General features: G+C 41.0%; 1 protein-coding gene across 2 annotated transcripts; it reads right to left on the reverse strand.

The window, feature by feature from the left end:
* Positions 1–800: 800 nt before the first annotated feature.
* Positions 801–25,008, reverse strand: ago4 (argonaute RISC component 4). 2 transcript variants are annotated; one of them, XM_029442881.1, is made up of 19 exons: positions 24,828–25,008; positions 17,866–18,037; positions 16,703–16,823; positions 15,877–16,058; positions 15,465–15,601; positions 13,672–13,806; positions 13,111–13,198; positions 12,763–12,910; positions 12,036–12,155; positions 11,688–11,849; positions 9,029–9,162; positions 8,572–8,756; positions 8,236–8,395; positions 7,729–7,900; positions 7,390–7,557; positions 6,854–6,988; positions 6,644–6,745; positions 5,807–6,006; positions 801–5,039 (listed from the first exon to the last, which is right to left on the reverse strand). In XM_029442881.1, the coding sequence occupies exons 1-19, from the start codon at positions 24,844–24,846 to the stop codon at positions 4,931–4,933; spliced, it is 2,649 nt and encodes an 882-aa protein (XP_029298741.1). In that variant the 5' UTR covers positions 24,847–25,008; the 3' UTR covers positions 801–4,930. The 2 variants fall into 2 exon arrangements, with proteins under 2 accessions (XP_029298741.1, XP_029298740.1); XM_029442880.1 differs by having other exon boundaries at positions 9,029–9,177.

Raw genomic sequence — 25,008 nt, forward strand, 5'->3', positions numbered from 1 at the left:
GTATATGACAAACCTTTTAGTGTTCTCGTGCCAGATCCTCAGGCCCATACAGTCTTAGTGTAAAGATAAGCATGAGTTCTTGACATGGGCTCACTTAAAAAATGAAGTTCAGCATGACTGCATCTACACTGCTTCACATGGAAAGAATATCAGGTCTGTAATAAAATATGAGATCTTCATGACTCACTCAGCTGCTCGAAGATGAGCATCAAGGTGAGGAAATGGATAGATCATTAATGTTTTACTGCCCTCTAATAAACGTGATCTATTTACCTTGGTAAAGAATACCATCTAGTGACAAAATGCATGCACCTAGAGACCTTGGTGTTAATTAGTCAACTATAAGAATGTACACTATTTCACCGTCTATGGGAATGCAGAGATTCAAAACTTTGGAAGGATGTTATAATATGTGCAAAGTCACTAACTTTGTGTACTTGGAATATACCCGGAAATGTTTATACAAACATCAAAACAGCCTTCTGGACTTCTTCAAGCATGTTTTTTGCAATTCAATTTTCAGAATAAAAAAAAAAAAAAAAAAAAAAGTCAGAATTTGTTTAAAAGTCACATTTCTTAAATTTTGAGGTCATGCCTAGTTGCATCATTTAAAAGATGATTTGGTCTTATGTCACAACTCTCTCCAGCTCTCCCATTTCTTTTTCTGGTAATGTTTCTATCTCCCATACAAACAGTTTGCTACGGTTGCCATGTTTTCCCGAGCAGATGCACTGGGATGCATTTAGAAGTCTAGGGTGCCATAATGTGCCGACGCTGATCAAAGATGAGAACACACCAGCTATGTTATAGGCATAAAATACCAATTTATTACTTTGCACATTAACACAAGAATTCCCTGCAGGCTAAAAAAAACAAAGGAAAAAAAAAAAAGTATTTGAACATGTCACAAAATAGCAATAACAGCGAGTGAATGGCCCTCTGCGGGGGGCGGGGCTAAAACATGCCCCGCCCTCTCACATCCGGTCAGAGAGGGTTCCGTTCATTCACAAAATTGGAATGTTCCAATTCTGTGATTCTATTGCTATCAGACAATCACACACAGCTTCAGAGACCACTAGCAGAAACAAAAACAAAAAAATAAACAGTAGAGCTATAACAAACCCCAAAAAAAGAGGAACCAAAAAGGGAAAACAAAATAAAATTTAAATACACAATACACAATGTCAAATTACAAATCCTTTAAGATATAACAATATATCAAAGTGAGAGGAATTTAAAAATAATTCATGCTCTCTATCAGGGGACAGAAAGAATTATGGATCTTTTTTGAAAAAGGTTAAAAAGAGGTAATCCTGCTCCCTTGATGCCATGGGGACCCCTTCACAAAGAGGAAGTGCATTTGTGAGGGGTCAGCAGAGTTGCCATGGAGACAGGAGAGCCCCCACCAAAGAGGTGTGGCCAAAGGTACAAACCAGGAACGAGGAGACAAAATGGATGCTCGCTACGGTAACCTGGCAAAGAGGAGAGGGGTTCGGTCTTTAACGGGTCCACGTTTGAAGAAAGTACCTCGTTTTAATTCGAACACGACGCAAAGAGCTGGGCCCCCTCGCCTCAGAAAACAGCTTGTACCTCCCAAATTACTGACATTTGTGTAGGAATCTTTAAAATGCATCTTGGAGAGACTGGACAAATATTGCTAGCCTAAAAACAGTCCCACTAAATTGATAAACATTTACCCAAAAAAAGCGTTTATAGATTTTTCTTTCTCATAATAAATATGATTAGAAAAAAAAGTTTCTTTTTTTCTTTTTCTTTTTTCTCTCTTTTTTTTCTTTTTTAAAAAAGGACAATACTCTGGCATGCAGGTGAGCAAAGTCTACATTTTGTTACTTTAAAGAAAATTGTCTAGAGCCTACGTAACTATTTCACCAAATGCACATTCCCACTGATTGATACAAGCAAACAAAATAAACAAAAGAGTAAAAAAATAATAAAAGTACAGATACACAATAGCGAGAGACCAACAACCACAATGAGTAGAATTATAGCTTTGCTTTTCCACATTTGAAAACTAGAACTGGCTTAATATTGCTTTGCAATGTCATGTTACAAACAGGGAGTGATCATTTATCTGGAGTTTAATCATCAAATATCGTCAAGGATTTAAAACATCAAATCATTCCCCATAAGAGATGCCAGATTAATATATTCAATCACAGCCCACTTGGCTTGGTAAAACTAGTGCACATTTTAAAAACTGATCTGACCCCTTTCAACAAAGAGTAAAACTTATTGCATGCAATGCCTGGACAACACCCTCCAAATCCCCCCCACCGGCCCTCCTCACGTCCTGCTTCTCTGCTCCTGGCAGATGCCAACGCCCACGCCTTCAACAGCAAGGTGCTCAAACTCATTCATAGTAAACCTGCTGCTTTACGGGTGGTTTATTACAAAAGAGTTTTCATTGAGCCGTCCCTCCTGATGAGGCGTAAACATCGACAGTCTCTCCAAACTTTCCTCTCCTGCTTCTTTATCCAATCGCAACACCAGGGGGCACCACTTGTGCAACAGTCACCACAGCACCTAACTGATGTCACTACAGTTTCCATGGTAACAGTCTGCCCAGTGTTCATACAGAGGGGGGGTGGGGGGGTCCAAGGGCAGTGCTTATGCTTATTGTCAATTCATTTAATCCAGTGTTAAAAATGCATAAAAATATGAAACAAACACCGTCAAATAGCAGATACTTTAAAGGTGGGTATACTTCAAATACACACAGAGTAATAGAAACAATCTTTTAAAAAGTCTAAAAATTCAACTCATTGCCCAACGCAAACCGTTTTTTAAACAAATCCCTTAATCTAGGTTCACTCTGATTACAATCCCTGATTGTTTCCATCTATCTGATCAAAACCAACTGATTCCAGAGGAGTGATATACGCAACGGCAGATCTGGTTACCAGTCAGAGTGCTACACAATACCTCACATCTGCCGCTACATTTCACTCGCATCAGAACCCACAGAGGAAGCATGAATTTGCCTATCCTGGGGCTTACTTCTTCTCACCGTTAGCCAGAGTGCTACAAAATAATTTCCAACCCAAAGCTCTACCCCCTAACCTGCAGCTCAATAACTGGAGTCTATTCCTGAAGTCGCACTAGTAACTATATAACTGGCTTTGCTGCCGACCGTAAAATTTCATCACAATAGTAACAACATTGACAACAACGATAACAACAACATCAATGGTAACCTACTAATTCTAAACAACAGTTTTTTAAGATAACCACGAAACATCTTATATTAAACTTTTACAAATCTGCTTTGTTGATTCGTATGTATAAATGCATAAAGGTAAGAGAGATTGAGAGTGCCCTCTGTTGCTTGCCTAGCGTCCCGGGTCAGTGCAATGAATTGGCCAATAATAGCAAAGGAGACCTCAAAAAACTACGTTGGTTTCCGGCCTTGATACTAATTCTACAAAAAAACGAAAGAAAAAAACGAAAAAAAAAAAAAAACGAAGAAATGCAACGTCCAGCAGTGTCATCATATAATCTTTCAGGTCCAAAGAAAAATAAGATCCTGCTTTTCACAGACAGCAAGGCTGATAAAGACCATACTCTGTGTTTAATGCCTTCAGCCATTCAACAGGTCCCAATGCTGAGCCAGTCACAGGCCAGACCATGGTTACCACTGCTACACAGTCAGACCTGACTTCACTTACTACTTGAAATGAAATAAGTTGCTTTTTCTGGGATTCAACGATGTTTTGAGGCACAAAAAGAGCAGTTGGCTCCCAAAAGGTGCAAATCCCACCAATCATAGACTACCAGCAGACCAACACTCATGTTAAAAATGTAATTCAAAGCATTTCAATTAATAAGTGACCCAGGACTGCTACAAAAACCCACACCAGCTTCTATGAAGCCTGATTAAGTCATATGTCTCAAAGTTGCTCTATAGATGTAAATATATGCTTATATGTACTGTATGTGTGAATATAAAAACAACAAATCTGAGGCATTTACAGCAGTTATCTCCTTGATTTCCCTTTACAATTCAGTGGCCTGCCATGAAACACACATGCACACACAAACACTCTCATACAGCAGTACATGTATATACAGAGATGCACACACACAAACACACTCGCACAAATACATACAGACTGGCGTATTCTTCGCTAAGATGGGAGGAAAATAGTAATGGGCATGGACACCCAGGTCACCTCGCTTGTTAAAGACCGTAAAAGGAGAAAAAGTTAAAACACACGCTCATAAAAAGGAAAAAATATATATATGTATATATATATATATATATATATATCATTCTCAAAAGGTCGACTCCCCTCCATCTCTTTTCATGTAGAGTTCCCTCCCAACCACCCAATAAACCCAAGACCTTGTGACAGATTTTGCCCAAAGGGGCTTTGAGGTAAAAGTAGATAAGAGTCCTGCGTAGCTGGGAGAGCTAAAGAGCTGCGCTGACACACATTGTGCCAGACCACTCCCTTGCTCAGTGTATCTTACAAACACAAGAGTGCAGACATTCAAATAGAAAAAACAAAAACAAACTCAAAATAATGGCTCAACTTGTAGTATATGTGTGTGTATGGTTTGTTTTTGTTTTTTCTTTGTTTTGTTTTTTCCTTTTGTGCATTGGAAACCCTCGGGGTTTGCAATGCTTGATTGCTGGTTTGAGAGGCGGCTCGATTGGGAACGCTGGTTGGAGATTGTTCCTTGAAATAAAAACCTGCTGGATATTGAGACACAGCAGATTCCTCCATCCAAGAGCCGCTTTGGTGCAGATTCAGAAAATGAAAAGTGAGTGTGAAGAGAAAGAGACAGACGACAAAGAGAGAGAGAGAGAGATGTTGAAGAAGAGAGAGACTGGCAAATAAGAGATACAAAAAGACAGAAAAAAGAAGAAAGGGAATCCGCGGGTGGACTGGTTGACATGCTTGCTAGCTCAGGCGAAGTACATGGTGTGCTGGGTATCATAGTGGATCTGAACTGCCTTGGCCAACGCCTGGGGGTCCCGGCCGTTACTCTGACCCGACACGTGGCTTCCTTCAGCACTGCAAGACAGAGAATGGCAGAGTTTACTTTGACTGTCAGGAATGATATCACATCACAGAAATGCAGGGGGTAAAGGGTACAGGGATCAAAAGGAGGAGAATCAGGAGCTGTGTTCTGGTAGGTCAGTGGCTCAGTCTCCGTCCTCTGGAAACACACGTGCCTCTACCGGCCGAGGTTAAATTCAGAGTGCTTTACAGTGGTGCTTTTGCAGGATTCTTTCAGGAGAAACTCAGTTTTACAGACCTCGATTAAATCTACTAATCGACTACTCGATTGATCAAAGTAAATCTTATGAACGTTAGTCAACTAAGAATGATTTTGGTGGAGGACAGCCATAGTAGTGTTATCAAAAACTTTTAGATAAAAAAAAAAAAAATGGCATCAATACAAATGTTTGACAGTATCGATACACCGGTAGCAGCTGCGCTCTCTTCACTCCGACAGAGATGACACAGTTTTAATAATTGTTTCCTTCAGTAATTCTGCTCATCTCAGTTACTAGCTAAGAAGAGTCGTTGTTGTTATATTTATCTTTTAATAAGAAAATGTAAACTGTTATGCACTTAAATGTGTGAATTTTATCCTGTAGCGTTGAAAATGATACTGGAATTTTCAACTTCGAAACAATACCTAAAAAACAAAATGCCTAAAAAATACCAGTATCAACACTATCACAAGGTCCCGGAGACTCAGATCCGAAAGCGTGAGCGCCTTTAATGAATCATCTCTCTTGACCTGGAACCACAGATATCCAGGGCGGCCTCACCTGTCATGGTCTTTGTCCACCAGGTGATAGCGGGCTCGGAAAGCCACTAGCCTGGCGTAGTAGGCAGGTGCGGGGATGGAGACGGAGCGCGTGCAGCGGACATAGGTGTGGCACAGCTGGTAGGTGAGGAGCTGCAGTTCATCGGCAGTGAAACAGTTGTCATCCCACAGGACGTGGTAGTGGGAGGGACGACTGGTTCCCTGAGGGAAGACGGAACATGAAACGTTACATGTCAATACTGTACTGATCATTTCATCTAGCGTGAAAAAGTGCACACTATTTAGACACAACCTTGATCTTTTTATATTTTAGTATGAACCCCGCAGCTGCTATCATCATCATACTACTGGCTAAACAGGCATGTTTGTTGGTCTATTTATAGGATTTACTAAGACAGAGCTGTAATGTGCACAAACCACTGCAAGCGTTTGTCTGCAGCCACATTTCACAGCTTCTTTTTATTTTATTTACAGCTGACAAGTGTTTTATACTGACAAGATAGTTTGTGAGTAGTGTATCACTTTAAAATAACAGTTAAACCATCTGATGGGTCAAAGAGGCAGCAAAATCAGGCCATTTATTGTCATTAAGCATCATTACCATGGTAACCACAGAGAAAAGTTAGCGCACCCTTGAAGACAATTTGCACTGATAATGGGTTGTAACCATAATTTAGATATTACATTGTGTAAATGTGCCAAATCCATGCACTATTAAAACACTGCAAAAGAGACTTTGAGTACTGGAGTGAGCACAGTTGCATTCGCTTCATCATAAAATGTGAAACCACAGCTTTTGAGAAAACCTGGTTAACGAGTGGGAGTGCGTTTCAGTCACCTGAATCCCCGCATGGCTGCAAAGGTAGAAGTCGAACTCGGACGGGTGTGTGATGGTGCTGTCCACCGTGGTGCCTGCTGGGACGTTACCGCTCTTCCCCACCTGCAGGCGGTGATCAATTAAAATCACATTCAAAACTCGCACAATAAAGTGTTGTAATAGAAAAACAAGTACATTCTACACATTATAGTCAAGTAAACTCCTACTGACCCTCTCAGCTTTGTCAGAGCAGAAGAGACGGGTGTGGTGACGTTTCTGCACCACAATGTATGTAATGCCCGGCCTGTAATCCTCCTCCAGACTGATACAAGCCTTCCTGATGGCTATCAGCTCCGGCCACGCCACCTGAAAATACAAAAAAAAAAAAGCACACACATACACTTGAAAAGGTAGCCGATGCAACATGTTGTCTTGATATGCCACTATTTCAATGTCTCTGTGGCACTTGGCTCGTGGCCTGGTCACCACCACTGAAGCAGCGTGTCATCTTTAAGAGGAGATAAAACCTTATTTATACTGAGGGCGATGTGCAGCAGTTGCAATACAGAGTGGGAAGAGTGAAAATATAACAAGCCTAAAATAACAATAAGGCGCAAATCCAAAATACATAGAGGTTTCAACAGCCCCCTCCTATATTGAATCACAGCTGATCTTCCTGACCAGGAGATCACACTTGGGACGTGTACGGCAGAAATATGGCAAAAATAAACTGGAGCAACTATAACCAAATACTGCACCGCTCTCACCTGTTTCATTTGTCCCTCAGACACACCGCCACGATAATAGATGATTCGTGTGGGCTTGAAGCGCGTGGACTTGTAGAACTGGATGAGCAGCTCTCGCACCATGTTGGTCAAGTCTTGGATTACTTCTTGGCTAAAGAGCTGCTCCTGATGAGACGGAGGCGGGGGGCACTGTAAAGGGTGAAGTTGGAAAGTTAATTCACACTGGATCATGCCAAAGTGATGCATTCAAACATTGGATACATCAGAATTATTGTAAAGGAATTAATAAGAGCAGTTTATCAATAACATGGAAATCCAAATGTCACTTTCCCTCATAAGTGAAACACATAATGCCATTACCTGGGATATGTCTTGTCTGGACGTCTGGACTCGCACAGTGGCGCAGTATCGACTGGGGTGGCCGTCCATGCTGCCCACCACCGCTGCGATGGACGGCTTCTTCCCATCGCCTGCTGGAGGATGCGTGACATCTGCACCAAGGAAGATGACAGGCTGCTGGAACACAGAGGGCCTGAACCAAGAACAGGACACACGAAGGAAAAAGAAAAAAGACTTTGCATCACAGGCCTGTACATCGTGTTTGTTGTTCAACCATGAACATGACGACGATTTACATATATCATTATACAAAGTTAAAAACGGACTAATTATTTATTCGTCAAGATTTGAGAACATGTGTGAAAAATGTATATGACAATGATTATTACTGGGATTGCTCTTCACCACATGATTACCAGGGGACTATCTGTATTCAGAAAGCGTCAAACTACGACTTTCAAAGCCAAGAAGCAGTCCAGCCGCCATCTGGAGTGCAACGAAGAAACTAAATTAAAAATCCATGCTGACCTCTGATGAGGCACCAGGACGTTGTTGATGCCTCCCAGCTTGGCGTTGATCTTGAGGCAGAGGTTGGAGAGGGTCTGGGGGGATGTCTTCACTACGTTCTTCACCTGCACACACTGGGTTGCCATGCCAAGGAGAGTGTCACCCACCCGCTTTACCTCAGCTGTAGAAGAAAACAAAGATAACCGAGATCAATACATTTTAAAAACTGAATCATTTTCTGTAGAATCAAAACATTAAAAGTTGGATTCCTACATACGAGACCCTCTTTGTATCTAAAAATGCTTTTAGCTTTTCCACATTCACAAAAATGCAAAACTCTAAACTTCAATTTCTTACCATAGACTGGCGTTTTGCCAGGCAGGATGACCACAATCAGCTGCAGACCTACGTAAGACATCTTGAGGTGTTTGAACATGGGCTCCACACTGTCAGCTCCTTGGGCGTATTTACAGAAACATGGCTGTCCTTGAATGGGCATCCCAGCATCCTTAGAGATCTTTCGCAGCTGGTCAGTGAAGCTCCTATTAAAAAGGCAATAAATGAAATCAACAAAGTCATGATACATTGTCTGGCAACCAGAAATGTTTGTATAAACCCCAACCCTTCCATCCATAGTGCCACAGCGCTAACATGGCCTAAAAGGAAACCATGTACTGGATAAAGGCTCATCATCATCATCATCATCATCATCATCATCATCATTTGCCTTTTTCTGTCACTCTCCCTCGTTCCTTCTAAAGTACATTTCTGGGAAAAGCTTCATTACAAAGTTACTGTTGACACCACGACTCACTTGAGCAGGTCCTCTCGACACTGTTTCTGCGGGGCGAAGCATGCCACAGCCCAGACCTTGATCTCGATGCCGGCGTAGAACTGCTTCCCCCTCATGTCCCACACGCCCTGGTTGGGCGTGGCAACAGTTTTATTCTGCGGAGAGAGTCCCTACTCTCTTAGTCAACCAACCGGATTGATGAGCCAATACAAAAGGTACTACAGCCCAAAACACACTTTGAAATAGCTTCCATATACAGACAAACGTGCATTAAAGCCCACTAAACAGGCATACAGACACATTTTTAGCTAGACTTAACAGAGACCAAAATATTCTACAGACATTGGAAGACTTCACACTGGTTTTACTGTACAACAACGCTCTGTGTGGTTTACTGTGCATGAAGTATCTGCACAGGACCTACACAGTCTTTGCTGAGCATTGTAAGATTTAGCAGAGAAATGCTGTTTTCTATTGCACATCAATATCCTGGTTTTACAGCATCCCATATCAGAAGTCCTGGCATGAACAGTAGTGCATCTATTTGATGAGACATCCTGAGGTGAGTGCTCCTACTTCCAGTGTGGTTGTGAAAACAAATTCAAAGCGCACTGGCTTTCAATTAAGTTAACGAGATTTGCCAAAGGCCATTAAGGGCTTTTATTCTCCAAACCAAGTGACCACAATGAACTACTTAAGAGTGCCAAGAAAAGTTAAGAGTTTTCCATCTTATTACAAGATTGTCTCAAGAACTCTTCCAACATGATCAAAGTCACAGGATTTCAGACTACCTAATAAATTCCAGGTACTGTTGTCAATATAAAAACTCCATCACAGTGCATGTTAAGACAGGAAATAGCTGCTTCTCCCACTCCGCATGTTGTACATACAGTCCCTTCAGGGAGTATTCATTTAAGTTTCTGTAAATACTTTGATGCAACTGTATGTCACCAACATTAGGAAGGCATTTTAAAATGAAAGGCGTATTTCATTCATATCAAGTGATCACAGAAATGGGAAAAGCAGTTTCACTGGAAGCCGATTAGACTCGATATCCCAGCAGGCAAGTTGCCAAGCCTTTGAGAAAGAGTGCTGTGATAGGATCTTGGGTAAATTAAACAATGTATCGTTCAGGCAGCCAGTAGTGGGATTTAAGCTTGGCACTGGAACATAAGATTTTTTTTCCCCCTCAAGAAAAAAATGTGCTGTAATTCTGTAAAAGAACAAATGCTAATTTAGCAGAGACAAAAACTGGCCTATACACCAATTTCCCCGCAGGGTTCCATAAAGTTTTATCTAATTTTAGCAGAATCATTGAATGCTGCCTCTCAATGGGGTGTTTTATTCCAGCACCTTTAGTATTTATGTGAACCTTTTCATTTTCAGATGGAAGATAAAGCTTAATAGGCTTTAAAAATGAATCTTTTTGAAAGGTTTCACTTTAATGCTGGGTGGAAACCAGACTTATCCTCCTCCTGTTGACAGCACATCCATTCTTCCCCCCTTTACACGCAATTAATTGAATCCTAATTCAGCCTCTCACGCTCAACAACCAGCAAATGTAGAAGTCAAAGAAAAATAGACCAAGGCCTATTTCTTGTCCAGATAAAATGCTCCCAGTTATGTCTTCTGTTGACAAGTTGGATGCAAGTGTTGATTGAGATTCAGTGGGAGAATCTCAGCAGCTCCTGATCTCCATTCCTTCACTTACAGACACCACAAAAACACAACAGGCGAAAAGCTAAGCCCTTATCTACTGTACGTGCAATCTACATAGGCCTACTTACAAACTGTGTCAGTGAAGGGAAATAGTATTTAAAAGAGATGCACTTATCAGACTGAAGAGATGCCCCACAGGACTATAACACGTGGGGGCAGGGCGGTGGGCTCTGGGCTCAGCTCCCTGCCTGACATTCAAGGTGTTTTTCTTTTTCTCTCGAATAAAAATCTAAAATACATTTTCATTATTCACAACTCACTTTTCACATTGGCAGGTGCTCTTTTATTAAATTAACTAAACGCTTATGCTATTTATCTAATTTATGTGCACGTTTCAGTTTGTACTTTGCACATTCACATTCTCTCCGTTTTGCGAAGGGCGGGGTTTCGCCACACACAACACACACACGAGAGTGGAGAACTAAATAGAAACTGTACCACGCACGTGCTATTAAACTATTACATGCCATACATATCAGAATTTGAAGCTCTGTGATTGGATGTTTGTTATGCACTTTGGGAGTCGTAGAAAAATTCTCACCTTATTATTTTTATGCAGTCTTGTACACCCACAACTTGTTTTTTTTTTTTTTTTTATCAAAGCCAAAAAGCGTGTTTCAACTGTCAGACACCTCATATTGTCACTGGAGAAAATTAATGGGACTTTTCTTCTGCTCCCACTCTGCAACTCTACCGTTTGAGGTAATGTTTATTACTAAATGTTATAGCCATTTTTGATAAAGTATTTCAATATTCATCCCTCTCCAATTTGCTCAGAAATCCACTGTTAAATTAATATCCCAAAATCATATCACATCATAAATTCTCATCATTCTGGGCGAGTGACCTCTGTAAACCTGGAACTTCCCCATTGTCCCAGCGTTCCCTCTGATGCCCCCCCCCCCTTTGTGATCCCAGTCAAGTGTACACCCCCAGAGTGCAGCCCCTGCCCAGTACTCACCCTGCCACAGTCCCGGCCTGTGTCTGTACTCACTCGGCCCCCATACTGCAGCATGGGCGCAGGGAGCACACGACCCGTCACTTCTGTCATGTCATTGTGGACAACAATGCCAAATTCTTTAAGGTAAGGATCCGGACCCCCGACCATGCTGTTACTTTTGACCTGGGAAACGAGGAGACAGAAACGGGATAGAGGAATGAGAAAGAACAAATGCATAAAAGTTGATGCAGATTTGTCTTGTTGATTTCTAAAGTCTAAAGAAGTCTTTAGGAAAAGAAAAACACATCAAAATGCCAGTTTCTCCAGTTGCTTTTCTTACTCCCACCCCAAGATGGAAACAGCCCTCACCAGTCTGCTGATCTCTTCCTGTCTGTCGGGGGCCGAGCGAGCTGTAGCTTTGATCATGGTGGACGTCTGGTTGTCTGTCAGTTTCTTGATACAGCGCTGGCCCGCTACTATGTTACAGACCTACAGAGCAGGAAGAAACGTTTCATTCATAAACAAAAATCGATCAGATAAGAGGAACAACAGCGAGGAAATAAACACGGGGATGTTACCATTGGTGAAGATTATCAAACCTTAAACTAAAAATGATACTGAAGCAGCAAAAAACGTTCTTAGTCAATTAGTCAGTCGTTTCTGTCTTCGTTGAATAAGATTTATTAAGTCTTTTTTCATGCAGATTGACACATCTCTGGTAAACACAAGATTTAAAGTGATGCTTTGCAAGTTTTGTGTGGAGAAACTCAGTTTTACTATGATGATTTTATATAGTATAATATAAATATACATCTAGAGGATCTTGTATAGCATATGCTACATTGTTGTTTTTTTGAGTTGCTCAATAACTACAACTCAATACGAGTCATTTTTAATTTTATATATTCGTGGGAGTAGTTTGTTTTTTTACTAACTAGGGCTAGGTATGCATTTTGTGATAATGTACTGTCATGTATAGAATATTGTGTTTGTTGTGGACCCCAGGATGAATAGCTGTTGCTTGGGCGACAGGCATCCAAATAAATTAAATGAAAATAATTGAGGACGGCCCTAAAAAAAACTGCTTCTTTCTCACCTCCAGGGGAAGGTAGGTGTGCTTCTGTTCCTGTCCCACTTGCAGGCAGGGTAAATGTGGATATTTAAGCTGCAGATTGTACTTCTGCTTGAAATACTGAGCTACTGTGCACTCCATGGCTTGGCCGTTCTCAAGTTGTAAAGGGAACCTGTGAATAAAATGGAAAATGTGAGTGAAGAAGCACACAGGAGTCCACATGAGTATGTAAAACAAAAAACACACAAAAAAAGGAAAACATGAACAAAGTTGCATTTATTGTAAATTCACTTGGTCTTGGCACATTAAAGCACATACAACGCTGCCTTTGCTGACACGAGGGTGAACAAACGGATGAGTGAAGGCACTTACGTTTGGTGGCTGGCAGGTCGACGTGTCACATTGCACACACGGTACTTCCTCTTCATTTGACCACAGTGTGTAACCTCAACTTTCAAGCCTGTTTAAAAACATACATGAAATAACCGTTACAGAGGCATATGAAGAGACACTAACATTTTCCAACCAACGACAATTTCAAATAATTTGAGATCTTTAAATTCAGCAGGTTGGAATAGTCCTCTTCCGTTCCTTCACTGCTGGTTTCAGGCCATGGTAAACAAGGCAGCCAATAGTGTGCCGGCTGTTTCAGCTCTCTGCAGTTTCCTTTTAAACATTTGTCACAACTTTGGCTCAACACAAACCAAAAAGGAGAATTTAGAGAGAGTCTGCTGTAGAACATATGCTATTTGAAATCCCACACCGTCTGAAGAATCACATTATCCCTTGCAAGGTTGTTTGGTGCTTCTGTTTACAAGACCAGACAAATACTGGAGACTGGAGTTGCTTGGAACAGCAGCATTTTCTTGCATTGAAAAAGATATTTTACTTGTTGGTAAAGGTCAGCATATTGTGCAAGTATTGAGTGCTCACCTCTTATTTCCTTGGTGAATTTGACACGCTGCGAGTCAGTCAGTGGTTTGGTCTGTTCGTTAATGTTCTGTATATCTAGCACTTCGCACATGAACTCGATCACAGGCTGAGCGCGGTAGAAAGCTGTTGCTGACACTAAGAGGGTACAACAGATATCAAAATTATTCAGCAAATCAGTCCTATAAATCAATTACTACAAGCAAGCTCAATTAATCAATAGCACTATACATCACAGGCAGAGTCAAACTGTAGAATTGGAGAGTGGGGATGCAGCAGTAACAAGCACCTTCTTGCAGCCATAATAATGAATCTCATTAATAACACCTACAGCCTGCTAAACGTCTTTCCACAGGAATAACTTGGTCTCCTCAATATAACCTAGTAGATACCAACAAACGGACTACCTAGTAAGCTAACATCTCAGCTCTTGTTGTGTTAACTGTGCTGTTTTTATATCAGTCAATTAGTCTCCTAGAATTTGTGTTAACTACCTTTTCACTCTTAATAGATTTAGGAACTGGCTTCAGAAAATGCCTTGTGAAATACTGAGTTTTATAATTTCAACCGACTTGTCCCTGAAGTTCCATTTGAGTAATAGATATGAGTGTAAATGCTTATCAGGGTGCCACAACACTGCATCGTTTATAATTCTAAAGTACAAGGTTGGGATTTGACTTGGAAAGTTATCACAGCGGCAATCATTTTATCTTTCATCACAAAGTAAGTTAATTGAGAATAGCTGAATTAAATGTATTTATTCACTAAACGATCCGTTACAGCAAAGAGAGTAAAGTGACAAGTAACAATTAAATAGAATAAAAATACAGTAACAGTAATATAAGTACAGTCATTGGAGAAACAGAAAGTGTAGGAGTGAATATTGCACATGATAGTGTAATAATTGCAAAAGTTATAAAAAGTGAATATTGCACAATGCATTGGTAATTGCACTCTGTCGGAATAGACTTTTGTTGGTGTAGTGGTCTACCAGGGGCCGTGGTGATTGTACAGTGGGACATTTGTAAATTCTTACAGTCCAGGCTTGAAAAGAAGCAGTAGCTGATGGTGGAAATAAAACAGAACTTTGGTGGGGTTTTTACACAATCCATTGCTGATCATCAGCGATTGTGTGCATACAAATACATTAAATCTTGCTGGGCACAGCATCAAGACACCAACAGTCTTTATATCGTCAGTTAACTGAATGTACTGCTTCTTTTATGTCTGCAATTGAATACGGTGATGTTTGTATATATGCATGCATGCTCTCAATGCATTCACTCCTTAGATAAAGTATACCCTGGAGCACCACTGCTCCCTGTACGTTAGGGTTGGTTGGCCTGTCCATCTACAGACCTAATCCCTGGCATGTCCTTACAAAGGCAATTCTTAACTTGTTTCCTTCATATCCATTTAAATGTATCTATCAGAAAAATGCTGGAAGCTCCCGTCTCTGCTCAGTGACAGATTTGCAAGACTTACTCCTGCTATATGTCCTAAATGTCCATCTTGAAATGGGAAAAAGAGCTTGAAGGTGTGCTGCTCCTGCGGCTTTGAATTTGTTGTTGATTGATTTGGGTCTAGGGGACGTGGTCTCTATAAGTGTTTTTTTTAAGCCTTGTTTTGGTGCAACATGAAAGTTTTTCTGTAAGCATTTTATATCTCAAACTTTTTAATGTGCTGCTGCCTGTCTTGGCCAGGACACTGGATGTTTAATCTCTTGGTTAAAGACATTTTATACTAAATTAAATAAGAATTTAAAATCACATCTGAAACCAATCAGCTCCACTCACCGTCAATGTTGAGCATCATGTTCCACATGGCAGGACGGACAGACTGATGGAAACCAAACCACACCTCCCTGCCTCCCCCCAGAGGATGATAATAGCCCTCCGGAGGGGAGAAAAACGAACGCCCCACAGGAGTATACCTGAGCACAGAGACAGAGGTCGAATAATGGACCAATCAATCAACATACTCAAATATCTCAGTGCCCTGTGGTTCAGTTGCTACAAAAGCTGCTGTTGGGAAATCAAATTACATGAAAATTGTATTTTGATTGTAATATCATTTGAGCCGGAAAACACACGACAGCAGGATATTAAGTAATTACAGACAAAAGATGAAAAGCAATAACTGTCTACAAATTTGAAAAAGATGTGGGAGGTGTGTTCGTGAAAAGGCAGAGGTGCTGAGTGTCGGTACCTCATGGAAGGCAGGTGCCGTGTGATGACATCCAGAGCCTGAACCGAATCTTCGGGGACCTCGTTAAGGTGACCCGACAGGGCTTCCAGCAGCATCTGAAGACTGACCACAGACACCCACTGTAAAGACACCTTGAATGTCTGATCTTTCCCCTCACCCGGCAGAGTCACCTCCAGATCCACCTAAAGATGGCGAGAGCGGGGAAGAGAGACAAAGTGAGAGGAAAAGATGAGTGTAGGGAAATGGATCGAAGAACAGGTGACGGGGAGAGATAAAAGGCAATAAATCCTCAAGGACAAAGTAGATTGAAATAAAAAAGCAACACAGAAAGAATCCTTGACAAAAGACGTTAAAACCTGACGAGTAGTGCAAACAGACGGTTTTTTTTCTGATTTCTTTACTAAAACTAAGAAAAAGGTTAAAAAGGAACATTTCACCCTAAAACACAGCGCATTATTGATCTCCGTATTCATGATCAAATGTCGTTGCTTGAAGGTAAACTTCTTATTCAGGGACAGCAGACCAACATGAGAACATGGTTTCACATCAAGGAACAATAAGCAGGGTTCCTACAGAGTGAAAGACCTAAACCAAAAATAATAAATGCAACTGCGAAATATAAGTTTACATAAAACCCACAGCAATCAATGTATATTGTTTATTTATTTTACCAGATGTTCCCATTAACTTTGATTGTATGTTTTGTTTTTTAATGCTTCGCAAGCTTTGGCTTTTTAAATGTAAAACATCTCTCCCTCTTATTTACACACAAATTAATGTTGTGTACATGCCCATGGCACGAGGGTCAAGTGTTTGAAATACCAACCCTATCTCTCCCAATTGGCAGTGGATGTGCTGTGTACATGTTCCTTTTCCCGTCGTAGCCAGGCTGTCGGTCTCCAAAGATCTGCATCTTGAAGTGCCGCACCATGGTGTCCACCACTTCCCTAGAAGACCAGGAACAACAAGATGGTGAGACAAAAAACACAACATTTCTGGTGACAACATAAAGAACATAAAAGTTTCATACAGCAATAAAACAAAATGCTTCTTTTTCCTTATTTACCCATTTATTAGTATCTAAAGCTTCCTGCCCCTAAGAGACAAGTTTCTCTTTGGGTGTGTGGTTACATACTACATACATAATCTGTAATTAACACTACCGTAATTTTCGGACTATAAACCGCACCTGACTATAAGCCGCAGACGCTAAATTGACTAATTTGTACATATATAAACCGCACTGGGCTATAAGCCGCAGACGCTAAATTGACTGATGTGTATGTAGCCGGTCTGTAGCTGACACCACGATCGACTCTGCGTTGTGTTGTGTAGAACCAGGAAATAACGATGGAGAACTTCTGCCTGTTCAATCAGCATTTATTGTCTCTGACCGTTGGTGTTTTCCTTAATTTGTCCATAAATTACCGTTGAAACAGAAGAAACACATGGAAGTCATCATCATACGGTAACTCCACAGTCGGGGTTTTTGGACATGCACCCCTCTCTTCAGCGTATCCTTCTTTCCGTCTCCCGAAAAAGTGGCGCGAACCCCCAGAAAGTGCCGGTTTCAGGAGTATCCGGTTTCAGGAGTATCAACATAAAAGCATATTTAACAAAATAAGACTCCTCGAAATAAATATATATATTTCCATAATGAGGGTGTCTCACACACTGCCTCGCTCTCGTAATGTCCGTCTGTCTCTCATACCACTCGCTACTTTTGCGCGCTCTTTCCCTGCATCCGGTGGACTGTAACCTGTAAAATCCATAGATTTAGGAATTCCCCTAGTGGCCGTTAGCTGTAAAAATCCATAGATAAGCCGCACTGTTATATAAGCCGCAGGGTCGCAAAATGGGGAAAAAGTCGCGGCTTATAGTCCGGAAATTACGGTAGTCTTAATCTCATGTATTTCTGATTTGAGAAACACAATCCTCTGTGAAAATGATCAATATCTAAGACAAAACTTCCCCGTCGGTAGGATTTACCTGTTGACCCTCCGAGGCCGTTTCTCAGGCTTGATGTCGATATCATAGTGATAGACATCAATCTTGGGAATCTGCACCTGGAAGTGGTTGGCAAGGAGCCGGATGGGTTTCCCCACCGTGCCAAGGCCGGGACGCCGCGGAGGCTGGAACAGAGAAGGAGGGGCAGGCGGGCCTGGAGAAAGCAGACAGAAAAAAAGATTGTGAATCTTCAAGTCTATAAAGCGCTTTTATTGACACAGTTGACATGCAAGTCACTACTTTGCTAAGAATATCAGTTACTTTCTTCTTATCAAATGTTGAATTCATACAACAGTCATTTCCTCCAGTCAGTAAAGGCTTAATGTACCAGACTCTTCAAAGAAATGCAGAAATGCATGGATTCCTCACCACAAAAGAAAGCGTCAAATAAGGCATGTTTGGCATTAATTTTGAATGTGAACAAAGGTGACGACAGTGAGAGGGTGTGCGTTTATCTTTGCATTAAAATGTAAATTTTTTAAGATGAATGTGTGCGCCGTAACGCCAAGCTTGTTGCAAACTATCTCATCAGTGACACCTGCTTGAATGCACTGAAATGGCCTCACACAGACCAAGAGGCGCACATACACAGTTTGATTGATCCGAAACTCTGGCCCCTGACCTACATGGGTCAACAAGAGGCTGGCAAAACAATGACCTCCAATTATCCTTCAGCCCGCCCCCAGCTCCACCCAGACACACAGGGCGCCCACCCCTCACGCCGAGACAAAGACCGAGCTCCTCTCAGACAGACAGCAGCAGGGACATATGGAGGGGTGCCACGCAGAGGGTCTGGGATTACAGTTACACCCAGTACACGCCACACACATGCATCTCACTCACATACACATTACATACTGAATATGAGCATGCACGTACACAGGTACCTAAGACAGGTGTGGTGCCTGTGAGTCTTGCATTGTAGCATAAAAAGCTGCAGGCAATGGGGAAACACAACGCCTTGAATGCTTTAGTCATCAGTTAGAAACAGCACGTACATATGCTCAAGACCTCAGGCTTTGTCTAGCTACAAAAACACTTATTAACATGAAAAGAAGGAGGCACTGTGATCCCCGGTTTTATCGGTTTACTTGATTTGTTGTTTTGGCCAGCCATGCACTCTGTACAAGAGTGTCACCTAAAAGACGCAACGCATACAGTACATCTTTGTTCTGAATTTAGTTGGGACAAAAGGCGAAAAAGGCACAAAATATATACACAAACGATATTAAAATAACATTGTGTTGGTGGTATTGAAGGAGGTTGGAGGAGACTGCTTAAAGCTTTTGTTAACTGACAGCTAAGGGACTGCGGGGGTCCTCCTGAACTCCATGCACCCACACGCTCCAGTTAGCAAGTGAAGCGCGAGAGCACGGACAATCGGGACCCTCCCCTTCCCTTCCTGAAAACACGCTTCCTAACATGCTCTCATCTTGCGTGGGCCCCAAATCACCTCCCCTGCTTCCTACAACCCACTCCTCCTACATCTCCATCATACATCCTAAATTTCCCTCGGGATGAATAAAGTATCCATCTATCCATCTACAGAGTAATCCATTAACTTGATTAGATTATATCATTCAGCTTTTTGTCAACATTATTCTGCTTATGATACAGTCTCGAAATAAGAAGCCATTCGTTGTAAGTCTGTTTTTCTTCATCACGACTTAGATTAAAACCATCTGATGATTCACTCCACTTTGTCCTACTGGCCTTGTTACGGATGGCAACAAAAGGCATACCAAGAGCTCGGTGTGTATAATTCTAGATAATGCATCACAAACCCACTGAAACATTTCAAGTGCATTGCAATTCAATAGTGCATAGCATAGTGTCTCAGGAAAGCTTTACAAGCAGGAAAGTCTGTTCATATAATATTTGGCTTTTGGTTGTATGTACATTGCAAAATATGACCACAAACATTACCACACAATTGAGTCAAAACCTTTCATAAAGTTTTTTCATAAAGCCGAGTTTTTAATACCACATAGAATATCCCTTATTATTCCCTTAGAATTATTTTTGATTAATCTTTAAATCTATAAAATCTGAAAATAGTGAACATTTGTTTGCCCAACAGGCCAACAAAATCTGTTTAAAACATTACATTACAGTTCATTTAGCAGACGCTTTTGTCCAAAGCGACTTACAATAAGGGAAAACAATCATGAGGATACAACTCCAAACAGTGGGAATCTTGTAAGTACAGGAAGTATGCAAGTAAAAGGATATACAAGTTAGAACAAAAGGAGCAAATCCTCACATCGGAAAAGCAGAAATTAGAAAATGTTTGGCAAAATAACAAATTATTATCTAATTATCTGAAGATTGACTAATTGATTAATTGTCTAATAGTTACAGCACTGGATCATACCATCCAAAGTATGAAACTAAGATGGAAAGCCATTGTACATGAGTTTCTTTTTTTCTCTGGGTGCACGTACAGGTACTACAGAGAGGGTTTTACTGTGTGAGCAACACAGAGAGTTGGAAGTCTTCCTCTTCCACCAAAACCAGAGCTGTACCTATATATAGCCTCCTCAGCTGCCACACTACTACACTTAGATATGCGTGTCCCAACATGAAATGTCTGAAGTCATCCTTCCTCCACATCCCATCTACTTACCAAAGACAACACCATCAACCCCAACTGGGGAGTTTAAAAACAGCAGTTAAATGGCTGCAACTATTGATTAATATGCCAAATGTTTTCTGTATTCTATTAGTGGATTGTTCAGTGTATAAAATGTAGTTAAAATGTTCTTAAGCTTTAATGCAACACATTCTCACTGAGCAGCTGGAGTGAAGAAGTGTTTGGCTAGTTTGCTTTAAAAAAAGATACCAACTGAAATCATTATCCCTAGCATCAAAACAGTTGCAGATTATTTTTTGGGCAATCAATAGCTTTTCAGCTCTAAAAATGTTTCTATCATAATTTTCTTTGATTGGGTTTGTTGTTTTAGCACCGTGTCAGGTTAGTTTTGAGCGCAAAGAAAAAGTGAAAAAAGGCAAAAGCTACAAAATACATGTAGCTGATAGAACAGTGGAAAAGATACAAAACGTATGGCTGCAATTTAGGATTATGCTTACAATTAACCATTAAATCTATGAAACATCAAAAAAATTACTTCTCTTTTTGTTAAATCAACAGTCCAAAGATATTCAGTTCAATATCCCATATGACAAAGAAAAGAAGAAAATCATCTCACCTGAGAAGCTGAAACCAGAGAATGTTTGACTTCTCCAGTTTTTGCTTTAAAAATTATTATCTCTCTGTCCATCAACTAATCAACTAATCAACTAATCTATTCAGCTCTAACTAAATGTAATCAAAACAAAAGATCAAGTAACAGCAACCCACCAGCATGGGCATGTTGTATCCAAATAAGGAATTACAGAAAGGTTAAGCATCGAGTCACTTCAGTATTTTGCTACGATGAGAAGGGGAAAAAAAGCACTTGGCCTACATTCATGTAACGGAGAATATTTTAGTGCCCCAAACTGTCATGGGGGGGGGGGGAATGACTGGCACAGGCAAGCAGACATAAAAAATTAACCAACTGTTTCTAATATGACTAAATTCAGGAGGAACATCATGAACATCCAACGTTACAAAAGTGCTACTTAATCAGAAATGTAATTAAAGATACAAATATGCAGAACATTGTCACATCCTCTCTTAAGTGATTTATTTTCTGAATACGCCCCCTTTCTTTGTCACAAGCATTTTCATTAAAATAAAAAGTGTAAATGCTAATTGTGTTTTAAACATTACCTAAGCAGCTCTGTCATGCATTATTGAAGCACACCGAGTTGATCTAAACAGACGTTACCTTTTTTTTGGTTTTAACAATAATTTATCAATAAAACATTTTTGAAAGATCTAGATATCACATAAAGAGATGCTGCAGACTTGTGAAAAAAGAGAAGAAAAAGAGACATTTAGGCTTCGATTTAAATAACTCGTCAAGCAAAAGCAAGCTTCCCGCATAATATGCTTAATAATATGTTATGCTTCGGCTCTAAGTGACATGGAGCTGCAGCTACTTTGAGATAGAGAGAAAGTGACATTAGCTTTTCCTGATGCAGAAAATGACAGATGCACTGCAGCCAAGCAAATCTTTCTCTACCTATGTAATCTAAGTGCATCTTTCAGCTTGGATCCCAAATTGACCACAAACATATTCAAGGAGCAACACAACAAAAAGGTACAAAGATTATCGCCTGCCTGTCCAACTACGCTGATTTCTTCCCTCTTCACTGATCTAATGTTTAAAACCGATTAGATAGTGTGTGATGTACTCACATCTGATGAGAGGTTTTACTACTCATTCATTGTAGAGCCTAGTAACGCTATGCGTGTCCCTGATATCCACAGTGTGATCAAGCAGATAAACAGTTGGGTTTAAGCTTAGCATGTGGATGATGGCTTGGCCTGTTGATGAGTCAGAGAGTAGCAGCACTGAGCGGGGAGTGCGCTGACGCCCACACCTGCAATCACCTTGATTAAGGTGCTACACTGGACTGTGGAAAAGGCAGAGGTACTGAGAAAGACCATTCACAAGAAGAAAATATCAGCATGTGATAAATTGAATTCTTAGCTGTTGCGTCACGAACAACACATTTTGACTTTTGAGTTCAGATGAGATGAGCAGAGCAATAGTCTTTGATACATACATTTCACCTCTGCAGTCCATGTTCATTGACAACAAACAGCCAATGAATGCATCTCTAGAATGGCAGGACAGCAGCAGCTGAAATAACTCACATATCCAGTCTATGTGTAATAGCTCAGGCTGAGATCATTAAACATTTTGCAGGGAATTGTTGTCATGCATTTCCCTTCAGGCGTTTGCCTTTTTGCACCTGTCTCTGTATGTATATTCATGCAGAGGAGTCATATATTTTTGGGATAATCGTGAATTTCTCGCTCAAGTTATAACATTTTCAGATTTGAGTGGGCTCATCTTTGCCTCAATTCATGCAACGTAGAGTGAATTATTATCCGTCTGCCTTTATTTACATCTTTCCTGTGACATCTATGCATTTGTGTCAGATGCCTTGAGTTTATATCTGAACACCACTTCCACAGTTGCATCTAAACAATAAACACAGATTACAGATTAACGAAGCAGTTTTGTAAAGACATCCAAAGCCCACATCACATCATTACACACAACATTTTGGGGGGCTGCCTAAAGAATCCCTGACACACTTAAGCAAAAGCCAAAAAGTGCATTTCTCTGAAGAAACAAGGGAACCAGAGAAGGCTGACTTTTCAAATGAAAATCTGCAATGTGAACCCTAACTTCTCAAGTGGTGTATTCTTTGTAGGGTTGGACAATATTGGTAGTTTGTCTATCAGCTTTAAGAAGCAATTAACACATTAGTGCATCACTTTGCTGATGAATTGACACAGATCTTATTGTGATCAGTGTGTCAAAGTGTAAGTCACTTTCTAAAAAGCCTAATTTGTTTTGCACACAAGACTCACAAAGACCATCATGGCATAAGCAAGTATAAGTGTAAAAGGTCTGGCATTGGTAGTGGACACTACAACCATACAGCTGTATGCCCATGTATCACTATTAATGCAAGTAAATAATGTCTGTGATAGCACGCCTACATCCACACTCCACTTTGCAAGGTAAACAATGTAATACATAGTAGTCCTCCCTGAGAAAGGTAGCTGGCTTGTGTGTATTTTGCAATGTAGCAGCTTTTATCATAGATGAGAACTTGATGACTTGCACTGATTACTGTGGCTCATACACCTGTGGGTGATTATACAATATGGTTGTCGCCAAACATTCCCCTGGACGTTAACATGCATCTGTTTAACATATATGTTATGTTACTCCTCAGTTACTTCCTAAATAACGCATCCATGTCACCACCTTTCTTCTAGAGCATGCAGGGGTTTTAACAAAAATGGTATAATGTCCTCCTTTTTGCTCTGCAAGCTGCACTCAATTCCTCCTGTATGTAAGAGCGCATTTCACAAACAAAATGAGGAACAGTTTGCTAGAACAAAAAGGGAGGTAAACACACATTTGGCCAACAAAATTGCATTGTATCGCTGGGTTTTACAGGTGTATGACTGCCTTCTCTCCGCTAGCTTTATCATTAGATCACTGCATCGCTGCAAAATAAGTGCCTTTGTTATCATATAGGGGAATAATATGGAGCTGGCCTGCAGATCTGATCGATAAAAGCGCCATCCATCCCTGCAATGCTTTCAGAAGCATGGCGCGTGAACCAATGACAGCCTCGCATAAAACCAGTAAATTATGAGTCACAAAACATGCACGTCCGCTAATTAAACGTTTGTAACGTGTGTTTTATTGGCGTTTATTTTGTTTTCCACCCAACGCTGTCATCTTGTACGGAGGGCAGCCCAAAGAGACGCACTGTTCCTGATGGCGCTGGTACAAATTTAGATGGTTTAGCAGGAAATATTTGATACAGACAGGATATTTTTGACAAATTTCGACGCTATTCAGTGGTCTCGTTGTGGGAATATGGTCGTATTATGTCGCCCAAGGCAAACCCATCGAGAACAAACAACGTAAACACACCACGACGCGGAAGGGAAGGAAGGTCCTAGTTAAATCCCCACTCACACAATGCCAGCCCCGACACGACGAGCAGTGAGTGCTTCAGATAAATAAAACCGCGCAGACATGACTGAATAACCGATTTTAAACACCAACACTCCTCGTACAGACACAAAACGTGGGTCCCCCTCGGTGTAAATAAAGTCAGACACACACATATATACAGTACACACACACACGGGTTGGGCCTCGGTTTGTTTTCCCGTCAGAGCGTCAAGGCCTCGCTGCAGCCGCGGCCCCCAGTGATGCGACGCATTTGCGCAACACGCGCCCCACACACGGCTCGCTCTCCCCGGTGCTCGCTGTCTATTTTCTTATATTTCTTACCGGGTCCGAGCGGTTCCATGGCCGTGGCCTCTCTCTCCGTCTCTGTCCCGGCCTGGCGGCTCCGTTCCGACGCTGAAATTGGGGGCGGTATCGCGAAGCTTAAAGTGGCAAATTTAAGAAAAGGGAATATAGATAGATGCGTGGATGACTGCTGACTGAACTAACTGACCCGAGCTACCGC

This window comes from Cottoperca gobio, chromosome 11 (genome assembly GCF_900634415.1).
Source record: "Cottoperca gobio chromosome 11, fCotGob3.1, whole genome shotgun sequence".
Classification (NCBI taxonomy): Eukaryota; Metazoa; Chordata; class Actinopteri; order Perciformes; family Bovichtidae; genus Cottoperca; species Cottoperca gobio.

Bases quoted from the DNA above. Each gene is read 5' to 3' on its own strand.
- ago4 (XM_029442880.1), bottom strand. The intron at 8,396-8,571 runs GTAAGAAATTGA...TTTCTTCTACAG, and splicing joins TGGCAAAACGCCAGTCTATG to CTGAGGTAAAGCGGGTGGGT. The intron at 7,901-8,235 runs GTCAGCATGGAT...TTCTTGGTTCAG, and splicing joins GTCCTGGTGCCTCATCAGAG to GCCCTCTGTGTTCCAGCAGC.